This window comes from Anser brachyrhynchus, assembly GCF_964034855.1.
Source record: "Anser brachyrhynchus genome assembly, chromosome: 15".
NCBI classification, from domain to species: Eukaryota; Metazoa; Chordata; class Aves; order Anseriformes; family Anatidae; genus Anser; species Anser brachyrhynchus.
This window is the reverse complement of record NC_137733.1, coordinates 4,810,530-4,831,867: the sequence shown is the minus strand read 5'-3', so window position 1 is coordinate 4,831,867 and position 21,338 is coordinate 4,810,530. Positions and strand designations below refer to the sequence as shown.

At 41.6% G+C, this 21,338-nt stretch overlaps 2 protein-coding genes and 1 long non-coding RNA gene across 4 annotated transcripts; 1 reads left to right on the top strand and 2 right to left on the bottom strand.

The window, feature by feature from the left end:
• Positions 1 to 211: 211 nt before the first annotated feature.
• On the bottom strand, positions 212 to 9,508 carry ALG1 (ALG1 chitobiosyldiphosphodolichol beta-mannosyltransferase; the record flags this gene model as incomplete). The annotated part of the gene is made up of 13 exons (XM_080557162.1): positions 212 to 436; positions 788 to 863; positions 1,595 to 1,709; positions 2,748 to 2,858; positions 3,597 to 3,656; positions 4,230 to 4,268; positions 5,019 to 5,140; positions 6,087 to 6,203; positions 6,860 to 6,949; positions 7,982 to 8,130; positions 8,602 to 8,705; positions 9,130 to 9,207; positions 9,298 to 9,508. The coding sequence occupies 13 exons, from the start codon at positions 9,506 to 9,508 to the stop codon at positions 302 to 304; spliced, it is 1,407 nt and encodes a 468-aa protein (XP_080413288.1). The 3' UTR covers positions 212 to 301.
• On the top strand, positions 9,135 to 21,276 carry LOC308178474 (UPF0764 protein C16orf89 homolog). 2 transcript variants are annotated; one of them, XM_080557163.1, is made up of 9 exons: positions 9,135 to 9,226; positions 11,177 to 11,671; positions 13,437 to 13,586; positions 14,032 to 14,182; positions 14,359 to 14,476; positions 15,927 to 16,062; positions 16,495 to 16,599; positions 17,103 to 17,186; positions 18,184 to 21,276. In XM_080557163.1, exons 2-9 carry the CDS (start codon positions 11,500 to 11,502, stop codon positions 18,378 to 18,380), a joined length of 1,113 nt encoding a protein of 370 aa, XP_080413289.1. In that variant the 5' UTR covers positions 9,135 to 9,226; positions 11,177 to 11,499; the 3' UTR covers positions 18,381 to 21,276. The 2 variants fall into 2 exon arrangements, with proteins under 2 accessions (XP_080413289.1, XP_080413290.1); XM_080557164.1 differs by lacking the exon at positions 9,135 to 9,226 and adding an exon at positions 9,572 to 10,104 and having other exon boundaries at positions 19,285 to 21,276.
• On the bottom strand, positions 11,663 to 18,194 carry LOC308178478. The gene is made up of 3 exons (XR_013939789.1): positions 17,630 to 18,194; positions 15,655 to 15,770; positions 11,663 to 11,971 (listed from the first exon to the last, which is right to left on the bottom strand). It is a non-coding gene; the product is annotated as an uncharacterized lncRNA (long non-coding RNA).
• Positions 21,277 to 21,338: the final 62 nt, after the last annotated feature.

Genomic DNA, 21,338 nt, shown 5'->3' with positions numbered 1-21,338 from the left:
ACATTCATCCCAAATAATACAAGAAGAAAAAGCAGATGGCAAGGATCAACCTCTTCAGCATGGGAACCACGTTTTCTCCCAAGACTTACAGACAACAAATAACCTCAACTGCACCTGCAGCACTATTCTTACACAAGAAGCTCCAATTGTAAAAGAAAAGGTGCATCAAAACAGGCCCCAAGACGAAGCAATTAAAAACTGTAACCACAGATAACACAGAGTGTTTATTCACTGATTGTCACATCTATGCAACTCCAGGAATGTGTTAGCTTTTTGGACACCCTCCTCTCCCCACAAAAAGTCATTCACTCTGCATAAACAAGGGAAGAACAGTCTGGTCCCAACTCTCATCCCAACGCAGCTGCTTGGATGCACAAAGGTTTTTTCTGAAATCGTGGAGTTTGCCTTCCAGTGTGGGAAATTCCAGGAAAAGCATCTGTTAGTTTAAGAAGAAAACAAACAAACAGAAAAAAAAAACGGAAAAGTATCATGTTATATTTTGGATTAATTCTAGTTTCTCAGGGGTAACCCTCTGGTATGACCCTCTGAACAGTTTAATATCACAATATTTAGCATGGTCTTGCCAACTTCAGATTTGTATTCAAATAGAAATGTGGCCAGTAATATCCGTATTCAAATAGAAATATGGCCAATAAGATCCACCAGGCAAAGAAGTATCCTCTGAGAATGCAAAATACACAGAGGATTATCACACGAAAAGGTAGCTTACATGGTAACACCTTTGTGGTTAAAGCTAGCGGAAAAGAAAAATCTGTCAAGACTTTACCTTCAGTTGTTCTGCAAGTTCATTTGAATCCCTGAATATCAGACCATTTTCATCATGTTTCACAAGTTCATGTAAACTGTGTACAAAAGTAATAGAAAAAAAAACATGAAGGAAAAAAAAGAACAGTGAGTGGGACATATACATTTAAAAAGTTGCACAGTGTATCTGAAGAGACATGGCTATGCCTTAAACATTAAGAACCTAGCTGTCTAGGTATGAACATTACATTCCTGACAAAATGGAACAAACAGCAGTTATAAAAGTTTAATTTAAAGATTGTTCCCCCCAAGTCATACTATCTAGGTTTACCGTTACAGTAGGTCCCTCACTTTGTCATTGTGCCACTCCTCTGCACATACATCGCAAATCAGGGCGACACTCTACTATAACCCACAAGGAAAATCTGTACAGGAGATCTCCACAGTGAATACACCTTTAATTGAAGGACTGTAAATTGTAAGGCGGACTGCATACATTCACCCTTTCACAGAAGAGAGACATGTCTATGCAGAATGATTTTTTTTAAATGAAGCATACGGAAACAAAGGATTACAGGGCAATTAATTTTTTTGAGGCAGCTGGTTGCAATAAATGCTCCAAAGATTGTAAAAACTGGTGTTAATTTTTAGTCAACCTTAAATAAAACAACCTTGACTTCTGAAGTTTGTCTTATTGAATTAAAAGTAAGTTGTTATCACATAGTACTGGAATCTCATCTGATACATGCAGAAGCTAGTAAACTCTTGGCTTGTTAGAATAGTGTTTTATATGAGCTATTAAATTGTATCAGAATAAGCAAGCTCTTACCATTCAAAATATATTGCACATACAGGTAAACAACAGCCAAACATATCTACCACCTTCATAGGTAAATCCAAACCACTGGATGATTTATGGAGACACACACCCAAATCTGCTGAGCCTGAAAAGCAAATGAAACACACAAGAGCCTAAATTCTCTGAAAGCATCTCTTCTAGTCTTATTGTGAACCCTTCTATGCACGTATTTCTTTGGGTGATATGAGCTAAACATAAGCTATTTTCAATACTATCCGACTGACTCAATTTCAAGCTTGCAGAAAACGTGTATACACATATATATTCACACGCTATATATATATATACACACACACACACACACAGACTAAACTATATATTTACTAAAATTAGCCCGGCTTTAGAAACATACCAAGCAAGTGCATATTAAATTAAAGGGAATTTTACATCCTCACATACCTGAAAACAGCCTTTCTGTCTCTTAATCTGCTAAGAATGGGTAAGTGCAGAGGAAAACTCTACCACAGTTCAAACAGGCTATGCTGCATCGCTCACTAGTGACTTCTTCCAATTCAAGTGATTTCAAGACAGAGAAATTGCAATGCTATTTTATAGACATTATATTCATTACTTAAAAATTACCCTATAAACACCATGTTTTACAGCCACATAAATTGGCAGGTTTGAAAAACGAAGAAAAGTAGATCTACTTGAAAGTGTAGCTGGCTACTGTACTACGCTTACTCATACTTCATGCTAATGCAATGGACATGCTGAGGGAACACTATTCCAAGACATGTTCATTTAGAATTTCAGATTTTTTTTGGGTGCTCAGCCAAAAGCTTAGGGTATCAGGTACTGACCTGCCCTGTAAACTGGAACACAAACAAGCAAGCTGTATTTCAGCATAGAAGAAAAGTACGAATAACAGACTGAAAAAGCAATGCAAGTATTATGCCTATTTCTTGGGATAAGAGTGAAAAATGCAGTTAAAGAAATTAGCAATTTTGCTTGTCTAAGTCAAAAACACGAGTGGTATACATGTATATATCATCAGTAACCAGCAAGTTCATTTGCTTACTACATTCTGCTATCTCCTGCGCATAATGTCTATCAGCTATTCACAATTCTGCTAAATTGTTTTTCACCCATTATCAAATCTATTTCATAATCCTCTGTTTACCAAGCAAAAGAGGGTAATCCTCAGCTTCAAGCCAGGGTGTACAGATCTGGATATGTTTGAAGTGCAATTTCTTTATCAGTCCATTATAGTATTCTTTTAGTGGCCCTTTGCCTGTTTAAAACACACACAGAAAAAAAAATATAATAATGATTTTATCAGGATGATTGAAAATAAAGTGCTGTCTGTGCAACCTGCTGTGCAGATGACAAGTCCTGTTGCCTCAGACATGTCAGAATATACCAACCATGATCACCCCAGAGATTAAGTCCCACTGAAAACAAGGTGAACCTACACTTCCTCTCTTAACTTGGTATTTAAAGGAGCCTACTGTCAGTGTTGCCCAGTCTTGACCTGCATTTTCTTTACAGCAGTAAGACAACCCAAAAATACAAATTTGCTCTTTAAAAATCACACTAAGATTTAGTCTGCTATTAATGAGAAAGTTAACCAACCGGCATTCATTCTGCGCATACTGTTTTACAAAAAGATGTTTGATGAGTAGGTTTCCTCCTGCCTTAAGAGAACCTTTCTGCATGAAAGGCTCCAGACATGCACCTTTATGTTTCTTTGGCTGCAGCATCTCAGTGCTCAGAATGTTGAGATTAAATTATTTTGAACATGGCATAACGCAGAGCTGTGCTAGACAGCCAGGCTGAGAGCTTCTCCTCTTTAAAGATGTGCCATGATTACACTGCTGTAAGAATCCAACTGCTCTGATTTATAATCAGACAAAAACAATTCTCCTCCTCTCTCTTCATCATCATAGAAGAGTCAGCATAGTAGAAAAGTGAAAATGAAGTCATCTCTATTAGCAGAAAAGAAAGAATTATAACGTGAATAAACTATTACCTGTTATCACACATACTAAAGCTGGAAGCTTGATTCCCTCATTGATATACTGCTCATAATCTGGAAAAGATAAAAAACTGTTCAGAATTGACAAATAAATGGACTGATTTAAGAACGGTCATGGTGTATGAATCATTTAGCTTCCTACTTCAAGTAATTTCTTTATAAACATATACCTAGTGAAATAGCAGTAAATTAACAAATATTAAATTGACATATTTCTATAGAAATAAATTATGATATGTTTAAAATGTACTATTCATAGAACATTTCTTTGACTACACCATATCGGTTGTTTCAATTTATCTAGAAACTGCAGCTGTAGTTCTTAAATAGACAATGCATATTCCTTTCTTTCCTATTATCAGATACCTATGGAGAGTACTCATACCTTAGAAAATAGAACTGCAATTTACCAAGAGAAATATAATTCTCCCCAACAACTACTCCAGTTGAATCCAGATGTTTCACTTCTGTATTTCAACTCCTACTCTTAAAGCACTGCAAATTAATCAAATATGCCTGCATTTTCATTTGAATAGGGAGGCACTGTTCTTTAGAGAAACCCCTCATAACTGTCCAGCATAAAACCATTCCCCTTGGAATAGATAAGATGAATTCCTTAGTACCTACCTTCTAAAGCTCTTAAAAGGACTGAAAAGTCTTCATCCTCTGAAAGAAAAGGCTTTATTAGTGATATTCATGTTTTTAGCATTGGTAACAAATTACTAAATGTAAATAACAATGAAGATTTTCCTCACCTTTACTTGAATGATTTCAGTATGGCACAAGCTCTTCCTACTAAAAATCTGCTGTAATTACTTCCATAAATAAAAGTCCACAACCATATACAAAACTTACTTGTTCTCCTTACTGGCAACATGGACAACAAGCCACCAATGGACTCTCTTTTGAGGATGTGCTATATACCACATTAATTCTCTAGTTTTTGAAACCAGAAATTTTTAAAAGCAGAAATTGCTCTGTTAATTCAAAGGTACAGACAATTCTGCCCATGGTTACTAGCAATTGATTTGTTTCACCTCTCTTTTCCCTTTCTCATATAGAAAAAAAAATGGAAAGTGAGAAAATTACATAACAGATGTTATCAGAACTAAAGAAGTACAAATTTTAGGTTTTTAATCCATTTTACACCACCAAACAAGATACTATGTCTGGAATGAAAAATAAAAAAGTAGTGGGAAATCTTTTTTTTTTTTTTTTTTTAATTTTTAGCCACTGAGGTATATCATGTACAACTTGTCTTTAAATTCTTCCAGACAAATGAAGAAAAATTTGCCACTCACGATGCAAACATGCCTGTATAACATGTCAAGTTTCAAGTGTGGGGAAGTATAAAGAGCCCTAGTTATATCTTTTGTTAGGAGGTAATGAAATATTAAAAATAATCTGTTTACAAACCTGTCCAGCTTGTGCTGCTGATGAGAAGAGCTGGCCGTCCTCTGGTTTTTACCACATGTCCGTTTCTTTTATCCATTTCTGTAAAGGCAGACCTCTCAGCATTCGAACTGACAGACTCTGTACTACGTAAACAAAATTTTCTGAATATGGACTACACAAACACAGTCTACAAACACAGAAGGAAATGCTATGCTTAACTGATGTGAGTTTCTAAACCCTGAGACTTGCTACTCAATTTCTCTGGAAATAACCATTACTGTACTGATTTGCAGAGACATACTTGATCATAAGGAAGACTGTTTTGCATCTTTCCTATTACTACCATGAGCCTAATGACACCACTATTATAAGCACATTTCTATCTTCTAACAGTGTTTTCCTTAAAACGTTAGGAAAACAGTCTCTCTTTCCAGCTCTGTCCCAAATATATCCAAAGCATGGTGGCCAACAATGCTCTTATTCAATTAAAATTGGAACCTTTACATTCAGTGGTGCGCAGATCCAAAAAGAAAATGCCATACAGTATGATTCTCCCCTCCATTTTCAGGCATTAATTTGGTAAACTAACTGCCTGTTGGGCTATCTACTATAGCAAACATCCTGCACACAGCCAGAGAAGAATGCTTAATATTTATAGAGCAAGACTTTGAAAACCCTCCACAATAAATGAATGGGGAGTTTATTATTATAGCAATTACTAAATTAATGCCATTAATGAAGCATCCAATCACTGTCATCCAGTTCAGTGGGAACTAGACAACTGCTTTCACCCTTCATGTATTATATTACTTATTTCCTCAGAATTTACACCAACTTTTTCTTTAAACAAACAAAACCCACTAATTTCAAACATCAAGCAACATGATATCACCCTTCAATGATTTCACTTATTCTGGCCTCTCCAGCAACAATTAAGCAAACTTGCACAGCATCTGCTACTGGCTGAATGCATGCAAAGACCACTGTCTGCTGCTGTTCAGAAACTTGTGATCCCATCCAAAGGTATTTCTGGGGACTAAATGCCAGTTCTTAACTGAATGACACGGGGTAATTGCATGCTTTACTTACATATGCTGTGCTTTAAATGGTCCATAGTCTTTTGCAAGTTTCATGTACAACTGATGTTGAAGCTCTAATGGTGTTTCCTTAAAATAAGAAGCTGGCCTGTCATACAGCGTTACTGCCCTGTAATGAAATAAATTCACAAGTTAAATAAAAAAAACAGATTTAACAAAATGCACGCAGTAAAGAGTGACAGGCTACAACAATATAATGCAGAAAGCGGATTATTACAATAAAATGATGATTCAACTCAAGTTTCTGTATTCCTGAAGTTTGCTGGAATAGACCAAGCTTGATCTACTGTAAGAAAAGGGTCCCTTTCTTATATGTGTATTCAAGGGATGTAACACAACCATAAAAATCTACAGACATCGTTGTCCTGATTTTTAAACTTATAAATTAAGTTTTCCCTAAAAAACACCTTTTCCTTTTGATTTTAAAGCCCTGTGATTGCAAAAGAAAAATCTGCAGGGTTGACTAACTGTTAGCAAATACAGTGATGTTTGCGTTTTTTTTATTTCATAGGCAGTGCAGCAGCAAGTCTTCCATAACATCTAGACTGCCACCTTCTAGACCATGAGGTGTTAATTACGAAGGCTAATGAAGACTGTTCAATACCCACACTCCATTAGCTTATAACAAAACTGACTAATGGGTTACAGTGGTGATGAACTGGCATAGTTGCTTTTGTTAAGATTACTCTAAATCCAGATTCACAATTATGTGCTTTCATTTCACTTTGAGTATGCACTTAATAATGGTAGAGGTATTTCACTTACTTTATTTTGCAATTCACCCAGAGATCTTCTTTCATTGCGTTAGTGACACACAAGTTATAGTCCGACAAACGTCCAAAAAACTTCTCATACCTGACAAAAATTAAATCTTAGTTAGAACCTAAGGCAACCCCATACAGCCAAATACACTGGCACTCTCCAGTGCCAATGCTCATTAAAAGCCAAACAAAACCAAGAGAAACTCAACCACCACCCAATAACTGAAGTTTAACTAACAATTATATATTGACTCCTTGTGCTGTTTTACCGAAACAATAACGGTTTATGAGAAGGGATACAGCAAGACTTCCTTATCCTCTAAGACCTAAGAACACAGCAATGGAAAGCTTTTAAAGCTGTTACCTGTAGGTAACCAATTAGATTGAGTAAGAAACAGAACCACCTTTGAAGATGGGCTGGAGTGTAAAGTAGTGTTAGAGAATAAAAAACCCGCAACACTAGACAAAGTCACTGCAATAAGATCAAAAGTTTGCATATGCAACCTGACTACTTCAAACGAGAACAAAAGGAACAGGTTTAAACCATGTGAGAAAATCTTTTAGTTCCTACAACATTCACACACCTACTTTAAGACAGGTTTCTAATTACTTTATTCTCCTATTTCTAAGTAGCTCACTTATCAAAGGCACGAGAGTTTGCATTGCATTGGGATACCATATTTCACCTAAAATGAACATAAATTTGCTTTTTTTGTTACAGTCTAGGCTTCTTACGAAGCATATCCTTTGCACTCTGCCCTGTGTACATACAGCAGGCAGAATACTTCCTAACCTTAACACTGAAAGTACAAAACAGAAAATAAAACTATTTTTATAAGCTACTCACAAATTACTTTAGAGAACAACCTAATTCCTTTAAACCGCGTACATCATTTTTATAGAATAAATTTACCTAGATGGAATTTTTAGTGTATTTTACAGTATACCACCTACCACCACCTTCCTGTGTGTTTAACAAAGGCATTTTAAATAACGTGCTTCCTGAAATGTAGTAACTTCTTGATGGAAATAGCCCTTTGCTAATTATATTCTTCTTTCTGCTTTCCATCCTTCTGAGCTCTAGAAAGGTTCATAACTTGTAAATAGGAGAAATTTCTGTACAAACCATTTTGCAATGCGTACTAGTGGGTGATTTCTTCCATGATTCAGACTCATTATGGTATATCCATAGTTGTGCCAATCAATTATCAGTTTGCTTCTCCAGACAAGACACGCTACCCAGGCAACAGCTATACTAGGTAAACCTGGAGGATTCTGTTAAATAAGTAAAAACAGGGTAAGACTATGGTCAAGTGATAAACACTTAGCAATAACGAGAAAAAGAAAATCAAATGACTGAAATAACATTGTTTAAAAGGATCTTAATGAACAGGGACGATTTTGTATTCGCCAACTACAGAACTGCCAGTTTCTCCTATGAAGGTTGGCAGGCACTTCAAATTTTACTGTCGGATCTGGGTCAAAATTCCCATCCAAAGCACATACAAGTATTTCTGTTAAGATTTATTCTTTACATGCCACTGAAATTCAAAAGCTCAAAAATTAACAGGAAGAACAAACGTGAGTTAACAGAGAAAGAAGTCTAGAATGAAATAAGCAGTTTTTATATAGGTTTGTATCATGGATTAAGCCAATTTTAGCTCTCAAATGATTAGAGCAATATCTGAGACTAAAAACATTCTGTAATGTAATACTATTAAAATTAATTACACACAGAAAGCATACCTGAAGAAGAATATAGGATGGTCGATCCATTTTCAGCATTGTGTACAGCAGCTGTATTGCCTGAGCAATGACTTTTACAACATACTGGAAAATCTTTGGGCCAACTGCAAAAGGACAGAGAACGTGTGAGAGCACTCCAGCTCTGCACACGTAAAGGTGCGTGCCACGCAGAGCCAGCCATCGGGGAAGTTTTAAAGTAGTGGCATTTCGTAAAAACAGAAACCTGATGTCACAGAAACACCACAACACCCCCAAGTCCCCATTTTAATCTAGAAGAAAAATAGGAGTACACGCGGATGAACAAACACACAAAACCGTGAGCAAGACATAAAACCCACGACCCCCCAGCTCGACCCAAGCCAGCACCACGCAGCCTTACCCCGGCCCCCAGGGGCTCGAGGCCCGCAGGGAGGCCCCTCAGGGCCGGTTTTTGCCCCCCCCCTTCCCCTCCTCCCCGCGCCCTGACCACCAGCACCCCGAGCAGCCCCGCTCCGCTCCCTTTCCCCCGCGCCCCCGGCCCGCACCCACCTCGCAGCCACCGCAGGTCCGAGAGCGGCACGACGCGGATCTCGCCGCTGCCCAGCACGTCGCCGTGCGGCCGGGTCTCTGCGGCAAAGGACGGAGGGTGAGAGCCGCGACCCCGCCGGCAGCGCCCCCCGACCCCGACCCCGGCCCCGGCCGCCCGCCCTGACTCACGGAGGTAGCCCAGCAGCGAGACGCCGCGGCCGTGCCGGGCCAGCGAGAGCGCGTGGTACTGCATCCGCGGGCTGCGGCCCAGGTCGCCCAGCACCGCCACGCACACCCGGCCCTCGCCGCCGCCCGCCCGCCGCCGCCACCACAGCGCCGCGGCCGCCGCCAGCACCAGCGCGGCGCCCATGGCGGCCAGCGCCCCGCCGCCCGCCGCCATCTTGAGGCCCCGCCGGCGGGCAGCGCGCCCCCGGGCGGTGCGGAGGGCGCGGGCTGAGGGAGCCGTGGGGCGGGCGGTTTGCGCCCGGGTTCTCCTCATGGCTGGCTTCGTGTCGCGCAGAGGGGTGCGGAGCCTCACGGCACGAGGCAAAGGCCAGTGGGATGAGGTTCAACACGGCTAAGCGCCGGGTCCTGCACTTTGGTCACAACAACGCCACGAAAGCTGTGCAGAGGAAAAGGATCTGGGGGTGTTGGTCGACACCTGAACATGAGCCGGCAGTGTGCCCAGGTGGCCAAGAAGGCCAATGTTATCCTGGCTTGTGTCAGGAGTAGTGCAGCCAGCAGGGCCAGGGAGGTGATCGTCCCCCTGTACTCTGCTCTGGTGAGGCCGCACCTCAAGTACTGTGTTCAGTTCTGGGCCCCTCAGAACAAGGACATCGAGGCCCTGGAGCGTGTCCAGAGAAGGGCTAGGAAGCTGGTGAAGGGCCTGGAACACAAGTCCTAGGAGGAGCGGCTGAGGGAACTGGGCTTGTTTAATCTGGAGAAGAGGAAACTCAGGGGAGACCTCATTGCTCTCTGCAGCTACCTGAAAGGAAGGTGTGGGGAGCTGGGGTCGGCCTCTTCTCGCAGATAACTAACTGGTGACAGGACTAGAGGGAATGGCCTCAAGTTGTGCCAGGGGAGGTTCAGGTTGGAAATGAGGAGACATTTCTGCTCAGAAAGAGCAGTCAGGCATTGGGACGGGTTGCCCAGGGAGGTGGTGGAGTCACCGTCCCTGGGGGTGTTCAAGGAAAGGTTGGACGTGGTGCTTAGGGACATGGTTTAGTGGATGATAGTGGTGGTAGGGGGATGGTTGGACCAGATGATCTTGGAAGTCTTTTCCAACCTTTATGATTCTGTGATACGTCCAAGCGTGCCCACTCAGTGTCCACAAGTGTCCTCATTTAACGAGAACAGCAGCAGCTCCTCGGTTTTCGGTCCCAGCGCTCTGTGTGTTCTGTCACACTTCTCCTTCATCTGGAGCAGTTTCGTCAGGTGTGGGGAACCGGCAGCACTGCAGCTCTGCTGAGGGCAGCCTGGGTCCTGGCTACCTGCAGGCCACACCACCCACAGCTTTCTGATGGCCCCTTTACACCATCCCTCCAAAATAAATTCCTTTCCAAAAAAATAATTTAAAATCAGATTTTGCTTAGAAACCTGCTGAACTTGGATAATTTGCTTCATTTAACATATGTAATATCTTGTGAAGCAGCACAAAGTTAGCACAGCGTTTCCTTCAGCTGTGTCTATCAAAACACATTAACCCTAGATATGTGATAAATGCACTTAATGTATTTACTGGTCAGGGCTCATAGCAGGCGGTAACATACAGTAAGGCCCTTTGTCTCTGCAGCCCTTCATTTCCAGACACGCCGACTCCCCTTTCCACCCTTATCCCAGGTGCAGTGGCAAAGAAACGGCCTTAGTGGGCTGGTCGCTCCCTCACAGGGAGCTGAGGTGATGGCAGGCAGCCTGTATCTCACCGTGCCCTTCAGCAGTCTGATCGCCACAGTGGGTTCAGCGCACATGCACACAGCCTCCGCTGTAAAAGTGCTCTAAATAAATGATTTCTCAGCACTTTCTTCAAGAACGCTGTGCACACTTCAAAAGTTCTATTTTTTAATTGCAGATGGACGGTCTTTTACCTCCCTTTACCTCTACACATGAGCAAGAGCTCCCTCTTCTGATGGCAGCTACAACAATTTTACAGAAGCCAAGGATGAAAGAACTGGATTTGATCTGCGGAGTTGTACTGCCAAGTGCATTGGCTGACATTTAAAGGCACAAGACATTTACTAGCATTGAAGACGACAATCAAGCTTTCTGTGAGAACACAGCGGCATACCTGTGGTTAAACTGTTAAGGGAAAGTATTCCATCACACACAGCAGGACCTGCTGTGAGCAAGGGATATTGATTTAGAAGTTACACAACTTCTTTGAGCAGAGTAGATATGCTGTATACTTTCTTCTTGCTGATTTTTCTCTCCAAGGCAAGCTTCTTGAAAACTGAGCCTAATGTGAGGAGCTCTGTCATTTCTGCCCTCGAGAAAGTGACTGTCTTCATGGAGAGTCGGTATCAGGACATCAATTTAGATGCAGTGCTGGGATTTCATGTTTTGCAAGGTATTGTGACAGTCTGGCTTTTTTTTTTTTTTTTTTTGGGAACTAAGCTGATACCAGCTTTCTTGACTTCAGTCTTTACATTAGGCAGATTTGACTGCTAATAGCATGATATATATATATATTAATTTCTAAATTCATTTTTTACCCTGTTTTAAAGATTCAGCTCCTTAAATGCAATGACAGTAGTAGTGATCCAGCTGTTATTTGCATCAGAAGTATGCCTTAGAAGGAAACCTTGATTCTTCTTGTTTTTAAGAGGACTCACCTGGGTTATCTCTGGCTTGGGAGGAATGCAATAAGCTGTAAGAAGAATATTTAAAACTATTTGTTAATGCTTGATATTATATTCCCCTGTGGGATCCAAACCAATTTGGATAAGAGTTGCCTCTACACACAAATTTTAGGGCTAATAAAAGGTGCAGTCAACTTGTGCATGCTCCATACTACTTCCAGCAGCAATGCTGCCTTCTTCCAAAGGGGCCGTTCCCTAGTTTGGGATCAGAACTTGGTGTTCTCAGCATCCACCTTCTTTGACACCTGCCTTACCCAAAGTGTGGGTGCAGCAGAGAAGGCAAAAGGGCAAAGCAGTCCCTAAGCCACATCCACATTTTCCAGTGCACTGGAGGAACTTGGAGGTAGGTGGTAACCTGGCTACGTGGCTACTTTATCTCTGCGTAAATTCCAGTCACCTCCAGAAGGGGTCAAGATCTGATCTTTGGATTAGATATTCTTCTTCATAAAGCAGACAGAAAAGGTAGTTACATGATATCACAAACGTAAGTTTGGAGTGCAAACAGATCCATAGCCAGACAGCCACAGAAATTAAAGGGCTAAGAGAATGCACCACCAACTCGCTGTGAACAGTCTGCCAAACTCACAGAAGCACAAAGGACAGTAAGCACATGTAACAAGAACAATAATTATCTGCCACCTTATATCTCATTAAACAGTCTTTGCCTGTAGAAGTGTGAGCAAACCCTTGGGCAATATAGAGGGCTTCTTTGACATTTGAGAAGTCTGTCTTTTTTTTTTAATTTATTTATTTTTTATTTTCTCCGTATGGATGTTATCCATTTCACAGAGCAGTTGAGATTGGAATGGACCTCTGGAGGTCACCTTCCCAAATCCCTGCTCAAGCAGGGCCACCTACAGCAGGCTGCCCAGGACCGTGTCCAGGGCTTTTTGAGTATGTCACCGGGAACCTGGTTCTGTCCTCTGTGTACCCTCCCTTCAGATAACTGTACGCATGGAAGAGCCACCCCCTCCCCAGCCTTCTCGTCTCTGGGCTCAGCAGTCCCCTCTGTGTCAGAACAGTTTGAACATTGCTGGAGCATCACTGGATTAGCAGCCACTCTTCAAAGGAAGGAAAAAAAAAAAGAGGGCTACAGGAAAGCCTGACTACCTCTGCAACATCTTAACATACTCTCTTATAGAGTACACACTAAACATATTTCATAGCTTTCTTTTCGTCCTTGTTTCTTCATATATCAAATAATAGTTTGGCTTCTAATTGCAGTAGCATAATGCTCTGCAGTAAGATACCTACTAACCACGTCAGAAGAGACACTACTTAGGTATAATATAGTCTAGTACATTGGATTACTTACTAGGTTCCAGGGTAAACCTTGTTTTAAAAAATGGTGGCTGTGAGGAGAATGGCTGTCACCAGGGGAAGCAGCAAAACTACTTTAAAAAGGAAGGGGAAAAAAAGAAGAATGGGCTGAGAATTTATGGTAGTATACAAAATGAATTTTTGTTTCTGCAGGCTATTTGAAAGGAGCCCTAGAAAAGTGGCCTTCAGAACATGAATTACTTGCTCAGCGTACCCAAGTTGAAAGTGTTGTGAAGAAGTTGTCTTCTCTGATTGAAAACGCAACATATTCTCTAGCGCAGAATGATCCCAAATATTTCAAAGGTAAAAATAACAAGTATGGATGGCATTAAAGAAAAATAGTTCTCATTCAAGCTCAAGGTATTCATATTGCAGTGTTTTGCCTTTATGCAGTGATCTATGAAACGACAAAGATGCCAGAGTTAATGAAAAGAAAGAGTTTACTTAGAGTTTGGTATCCCTCCTGAGAGTACTTCGAAAGGAATGGCTAGTGAGCCCAAATGGAAACACAAATACTAATTCTTGGAAGTAACGATTCTGCTGCTGATTTTTTGGGTGGTTTGGAGAAAAGCACTAAAGGCAGGTCTGCACGGTAGGGGTGTTCAGCTCTGAAAGCCACAGAGAGGCAATGTGCAGATGCATGCAAGGGTACCTTTGGGTGTAGACAGACTTAAGAAATCAGGCAGGGCCTGAGATCTCCCTTGACTATACCACTAATTACAGGCTTTCTTCTTTGATTTGCTTTCAGAATTTGCGCCAATTTTAGGACCACATTTCTGGGTCTTTCCTCATTCATGGAACCAAACTGATACCTTGCTGGCCTATACTTCATTTGGTAGTTCCAAGTGTTTTACAGAGAAAACAAGTGACACGTGCTATACATATTTGCTAGGAACATGGTATGTTTCTGTGATATCGGTGGATCCTTTCTTACTGCCACTGTTTTATAAGACTTTTCTACTGTCTGCTGGCAAGCAGGAGAGGAAAGTTACTGTGCCCTGCAATTGTACAGAACAGGAATAGGCCTTCCTTTATCAGACTCCTCAACTCCATCTGTGTTGCTATCCTTAAACAGGAAAGAGAATGGCAAGTCCTGCGTTGTCACAAGCACCTGTAGGAACATAATGACTCAACTTGGTTGCTCGGGTTACTCCTTGTCCCATCAGCTTTTCTACTTCATGTTTGCTGATATGGTAAGTGAAAAGTTTTATCATACAAGATTTATTAACCATGACAGTCAATATTATACATGGAAAAGAAAGCAGTATGACACAGTAGATTGTGTGGTGGGATGTTAGAGATAACAAGGAGGAACAGTAAAGCTTTGCTAGAGGCGCTTTCTCAATACCTGTATTAGGTAAGTATGTGAGTGCAAATCTGGTGGTTTGGATTTCAAAGGAAAACAAAGTTCAAAGACTATTTACTTGCCCTCATCTAGAAGTAAAGAGGAAAGACAGAAGTGGCAGTACGTCAAAAAACAACAATATTTTCTTTATAGTAATATAATCAAATTCACCTGAAGGGTACAGGAGCTTGTGAGAGGTAAAGAAATTCTTGGTGGAGGTAAAGCTGTAATCTTGTGAGAACTGGGTGAATGAAGGCGGTGCAGGGAAATTTGGTCAGTGGTGTGCCTGGGAACAAATATGGAGGAAGGTGGAAGGCTCCACAAGAACTAGCTTGCTGCCCTTTGTCTAGGTGGCAACTGATCATTCCAATGGATTTGAATATCCTGGGAAAGCACTTAAGTTGTGACAGAGAGAGTTATGATTCTGCCAAGTGTCCATCAAGGGAGACAAACAAGAACTTAGAAATGACCTTTTCTGGCTGAAAACAGGTTGGAGTAAAAGAGAAAGAAGCAGCAGCAGGGGCTGCATTGAAAGGAAGATGAAGAAAGATAGAACTGAGGGATGAGAGGCTAGGACAGGTTTCTCCAAACACAATTTCTAAACCTAGTTTAGACAGAGCAAAGGCTCTGTGTTTTTTTGATTCCACTCACAAATACCCTGAACTGTAGCAATGTACCTAAAACACCTAGGAAGATATTTATGATTTTATTGGTCATGTTTTCCCCAGCTTTTCAACTTGTTTGTAAGGCCACTCCTTTCCCTCCTGATTAACACCAATATTTCATGTATGTGCTTCATCACAAATCTGCAGAACAGACATTCCAGCCGCAAAGGATAACATGCACCTTATTCATGCAACATGTTACAAGTACCGCGCTGTTGGTGACTGGTACCTAACCTGTGCTTAGCCACCAGGCAATATGTCTATTCGGACAACTCTACTGAGAGATAACCAAACAAGCTGTTTGAAAACACTAATTCACAAATTATTAGTCTTGAAACAGATTGCCGATGAGGGTCCCTACCTGCTGTGTAGGTACCATATAACGATATTCTTTTCCATTCACTCAAGGCTGGACATTCACTCAAAGCGGGACACACGATGCTGTAGGGGTCCTATAGTCCATGAAGATGCATCCTGCTAAAAAAATAACATCTGAGTTGTCACAAAATATTTGAATCCAATATAAGATTTCCAATTGCAGTTCACAACTCTTAGAGCCTCTCTTCCCTAATCCAAATTAGAGGGGAAAAAAAACAAAATGCAGTGCAATAGTCAAGTTTTTTCTGTGTCTAGAAAGGATGCTCTGATCATCTGTTCCTGAGGACCCAGTATTACAAGAATATTTTCTGTGCTAGCATGATGAAAATAAACTTGCAGATCGAAAGCAATGGATTTGAGTCTTCTTCTCGAGACCTCTTCATGGAAAACAGTACGTAATCTCTTCTCAGTTAACCAACAATGTTGTAAATGTTATTGTGAAATAAGGAAAGGTAAGCTTTTTCTTCAGTAGCAATGAGTCATCAAAGAAAAGTGAAGAAAGATTTGGTACATTAATCAGTTATAAAACATTTAAAACTTCAGCCTCAAATATTTATCTTTAATTTTACAAGCTAAATTTTTATCCAAAATTAAGATGTATAAAGCAAAGTTTATAATTTAGTTACATTAACTATACTTTAATGGACATTATTTCCAAACTTGGAATTTATTTGCCTAACTCTGTTGTTAACAACGATTTTTAGGATTAACATGGCATGATTTTAATTAAGCTTTATGGGCATGTTTCTTGCTGGAGATCAAGCATGTGAAGCAGTAATGACAAAAACAGCTGTGGTTTTCTGTGCCATTTTATTTCCCCTAGTTTTGCTCTGTGGCATGTCTGGTTTCTCTGACTTCTACAAACTCAGATGGCTGGAGAAGATTCTCAGTTGGCAGAAGCCTAAGGAAGGATGCTTTGGGGAACCCAGTGAGTAAGCCTTACCCTACAGGAGTGAGGTGTTGTGGTGCCTTGTCTCAGTGTGTAAGATGTGCATGGCCAATCACAGAGCTCTCTTATAGTAGTTCTCTAAGGTCTTACTGACAGCTCAAAGGTGCCCCCTTCCCCCCCGCCTCCACTGGAAGAAGAACAATTATTAGTGGTTTTCCCATGTACAAAATCTTTCACAAATGCTGCATGGGCTTCAGCACAAAGAATGTGCCTGGACATATAGTTTGCCAGAACCTTAATCTATCTGTAATATGTTTCCTCAGTGGAAGACTGTTTGGTGAGCTGTAAAGTAAGGCCAGTGCCTCTGCTTCACGAAAACAGAAACTTCAGAAACAGAGGTGTTAATAAGTCTTCTTCACTGAGAATGACAGTGCTCTCAGCATTGAAGGGCAATCCATTTCCCTGTATTTCCTTTTAAAAAATAAACAACAACAAAAAAAACAAGGAAAAAAACCTTACACATCACACTCTTCTCTCTCCAGGTAAAGATTTTGAATACTCTGCTGAAACAGAAGACCAAAAGAAGCTGCTAAGGAGAGTTAAGAGACGGGAAAAGATGTTTACAGGTATTTAAAAGAAAGGTGTATTTTTTGAAAAGCTTTGTTCCAGTTGCTGCTGAATAGCTGTGCACAAGCTATTCAATAACACACAGTTGTTCCCAAGGTAACTCTAACTCCCTTTTTTTAAATGTGCAAGTGACTTTCTTTTTTCCCTAAGAATGTGTGCAGAAAGAAGGTGTTACAGATGTTTCCATTAACAGGAAAAATTATCCTGAGGTAGTCCAAGATTTTTGTCAGGGAAGAATCCTACTCTTAAATGACAGCTTGTAGGCAGATATCACAGCATGAACACAGAATGAAAACTGCAATTTGTGCCTGTACTGAATAAGCCACCATAATCAGAGCCTATAACAGGCCTGGAAAAAATACTCTGAATTACAAAGACAGGGAATAAGAGTCAGCTGTTCCTAAGGGATGGCAAGCAGCAATAGGCCAGGCAATGGTCTTACCTACAGCACACAGTCCCATAGCAACCCGAGCTGGGTGAGCAGAGTAGCGTGGTGGCAGCAGGTCCTATTGGCAGCCTGGTAATCATCAGCCACAAGCAAGGTAACAAGGCACAGGTCAATCCAAGAAATCTAATAAATAAATAATAGGACCACTAATAGGACCACAACTGGAAACACACACATCTGCAACTTAGTTCAGAAAATAATTGAAGGCCAGGCCTGTGATGCAGTGAAAACTCAATAACCAAAGTTATTAAGCAGGTATTCTTTATTATGGCGCCGCGTGTGCGGGGGATCGTTCCGCCTAACTTACACACCAAGGGTTACTTCCAGTGTGCTTATATTAATGGAATATATGCATATTCATCTCACTTCCCCCGTAAGTCTCTTGCATATTCATTAGGTCTCAGAAGAATCATTAACATAGGTTCCCGCCCCTATTCAGTTGCGTACCGGAGTCCTCAGGTGGTCATCCAGTGTACTCTGGTGGTCTTTTGATGAAGGCCAGAAGTCTTCCTCACTGCTAAACTTCTGACCCTTCCTTTCTTTTGCAGACTTCAGCATTCCAAGCCAAATCTTGCTGGTTCTATTATTTGTGTGCATGGAATCTTTTCTTCCCTTATCTTCAGAGTCGTCCTGTCCTTGTACTCCCTGCCTCAGCCCTGCCCTTGTGGGTGATATAAAACTTACAGCTGTGTTAGCGAAAACCTGCAAAATCAACATCCTTTACCTTGTTCCCTGTCTCACCTGAGTGTAAACAAGGCTTCTAGGGTCCATGGGTAAAGGGTATGGGTGAAGGCCCCTGGCAAGGCTGGTCAGGACAGCTAGGACCTATTGCTGCACTCAGGGTCCTACAAACCTGTACTTAAAAACACCAAGGCCATTTTGTAATTTGTGAGCAAAGTTGGTTAAATTTCACAGTCACCAGTTCACCAATATTATCATTTTACCATGAATCTGTCTAGTCTTACACACACAGATGCACAAAAAAAGGGCTCCTGAAAGGCACAATTAATAAGGCATTTGTAAAATAAAACACTTGAAGTAGGCAGAGAGCTAGTGTTCATTATCATACACAAAATGAGTCAAATGTCTCCCTGATTTCTGTGGTAGTATGCCCAGTGCACGGGAAATTCAGAAATCTTAAAATCCTCATATTTTCGTTTCATGTGGCAACTCCAGTATTAATCTATCTGGCTGCCCACATTTCTGATCCTCGGAAAGGATCCAGAAGTCTTGCACACAGGGATATCAACTACTGTGCTACAGATTCATACCATGAAATAAAATATTTTCTTTTATATATAGTATAGTTTTTTTTCTTGTTTTTTTTTTTTTTTTTTCCTTCAGCGTCTATCAAAGTAAAGACTCGCAATATTCCTGCTAGGTAGAAAAATAGGATTACTCTTATCTCAGCAGCTGGGTACAGTATAGCACAGAGTATTTTATTTGAGGTCAAACGCTGAGCACAGGGTCACACACAAATCATGGGGCAAAGTGGCTATAAAATCCAACTGAAGTTCTGACTCGCAGTTCGACGTTTGATCTCCCTGACTAAGCTTTACTGTAGCCTTCCAAATGTATATGGTTTTAAAATCAGTACAGATCATCACCTATGCAAGCCATGTAGCCTTGTTCAACGACTTTCTCCACAGATGGATGTTCCTCCCATTACACAGCTGTTGCAGTAGGATCGCTCGGAGGGTTCCTGTACTACTACTGCTGCTGACATTAACGGCGCGCTGCAGACCATCAACAGGAAGGCCACGTGCAGAGCGAGGCGATCGGTCCTTGAGCAGTACTGGAGCTCATTTTGTAGTGAAATAGAATTAACCCTTCAAATCACAATCTTGTCTTGCAATACAAAACCTTGGGAGCTGGTTTTTAATTATGGTAACACTGGATAGTTGTCCACTGTGTGTGTTTTCTTGTTAAGTTTTCAAGTATCCCAGAGAGCAGTGCTTTACCATTAAATACACACATTTTTCCACAGATCAAATTCTACTGAATTTTAAGGAGATCTTCAACTTCACTGAATCTGAATTAATATCCTGGATATTTCTGTGATGTCTCTAACTTTGCTGTCTCAAGTCCCAATCCTGCCAGGTACCTGCCCTGGTTTTAGTCGAGATAATTTTCTTCATAGCAGCTAGTATGGTGCTACGTTTTGGATTTATGATTAAAATAGTGGTGATAACATAGCCATGCTCTAGCTGCTGCAGAGCAGTGCTTACACAAAGACTTCTGTGCTTTCCGCACTGCCCTGCCAGCGAGGAGGCTGGGGGTGCACAAGCAGCTGGGAGGGGATGCAGACAAGGAAGGACAGCTGATCCAGGCTGACCAAAGGGATGTTCCCTACCATATGGCATCATGTTCAGCAATGAAAGCTGGAGGGAAAGAAAGAGGAAGGGAGGGGGGGGCGGACGTTTGGGGTTATGGGATTTGTCTTCCCAAGTAATGTTATGCATGATGAGCCCTGCTTTCCTGGAAATGGCTAAACATCTGACTGCCGATGGGGAGTAGTGAATGATTTCCTTAATTTGCTCTGCTTGCGTGCACAGCTTTCCCTTTACCAATTAAACTGTCTTTATCTCAAACTATGAGTTTTCTCACTTTTACCCTTCTGATTCTCTCTGCCATCCCACTGGGGAAGAGCAAGCGAGTGGATGTGTGGGGCTCAGCTGCCTACCAGGGTTAAGCCACAACAGCACCAAATGCCTTCAACATCTGCATCCCACCGGGTTCTAACACATGTACGTAATAAACAATTTTCAGCTACTTTCAGTTCGCTGATCCCTCTTTTCTGATGGAAACGCAGATGCCAAGACCAGACAGAAGCCTCCAGAGAGAAACATTTGCTGTTTTATCTTGCCAAGGCAAGATGAAAAATCATTGTTAGAGCTGTGTCAAGAATCATAGAATCACAGAATCATAGAATCGTTTACAGAATCACAGAATCGTTTACAGAACCACAGAATCACAGAATGACTGAGGTTGGAAGGGACATGTGAAGATCATCTACTCCAACCCCCTGCCGAGCAGGATCACCTGGAACATGTTACACAGGATGGCATTAGGTTGAAAAGACCTCCAAGGTCATCAAATCCAACCATTTATCCAACCATGGATTTAGGTTGAAAAGACCTCCAAGGTCATCAAGTCCAACCATTAACCTAGCACTGCCAGGTCTACTGCTAGACCATGTCCCTAAGCTCCAAATCTATGTGTCTTTTGAATACTTCCAGGGATGGTGACTCAAGCACTTCCCCATGCAGCCTGTTCCAATCTCACAACCCTTTTGGTGAAGGATTTTTTCTTAATATCCCACCTAAAACTCCTTTGGTGAAACTTGAGGCCATTTCCTCTTAACTTATTGCTTGCTGCTTGGGAGAAGAGACCGACGCCCACCCTGCTGCAGCCTCCTTTGAGGTGGTCGCGGAGAGCGGTAAGGTTACCCCAAGCCTCCTCTTCTCCAGACCAAACACCCCCAGTTCCCTCAGCCGCTCCTCACAGGACTTGTGTTACAGACCCTGCACCAGCCGCACTGCCCTCCTCTGGGCACGCTGCGAGGCCTTCTTGTGGTGAGGGGCCCAAAACCGAGCACAGCACTCGAGGTGCGGCCCCACCAGAGCCGTGTGCAGGGGGACGCTCAGGGGTTTAACGCCAGGCTCGCGGTGCTGGCCACGAACCCAGGAGATGCCACACGGTG

Excerpts from the sequence above, each read along its gene's own strand:
- LOC308178474 (XM_080557163.1), top strand. The coding sequence starts at position 11,500 with ATGCTGTATACTTTCTTCTTGCTGATTTTTCTCTCCAAGGCAAGCTTC. Across the intron at positions 14,183-14,358 it reads ACATATTTGCTAGGAACATG|GAAAGAGAATGGCAAGTCCT; the intron begins GTATGTTTCTGT and ends ATCCTTAAACAG. Across the intron at positions 16,063-16,494 it reads AGACCTCTTCATGGAAAACA|TTTTGCTCTGTGGCATGTCT; the intron begins GTACGTAATCTC and ends TATTTCCCCTAG.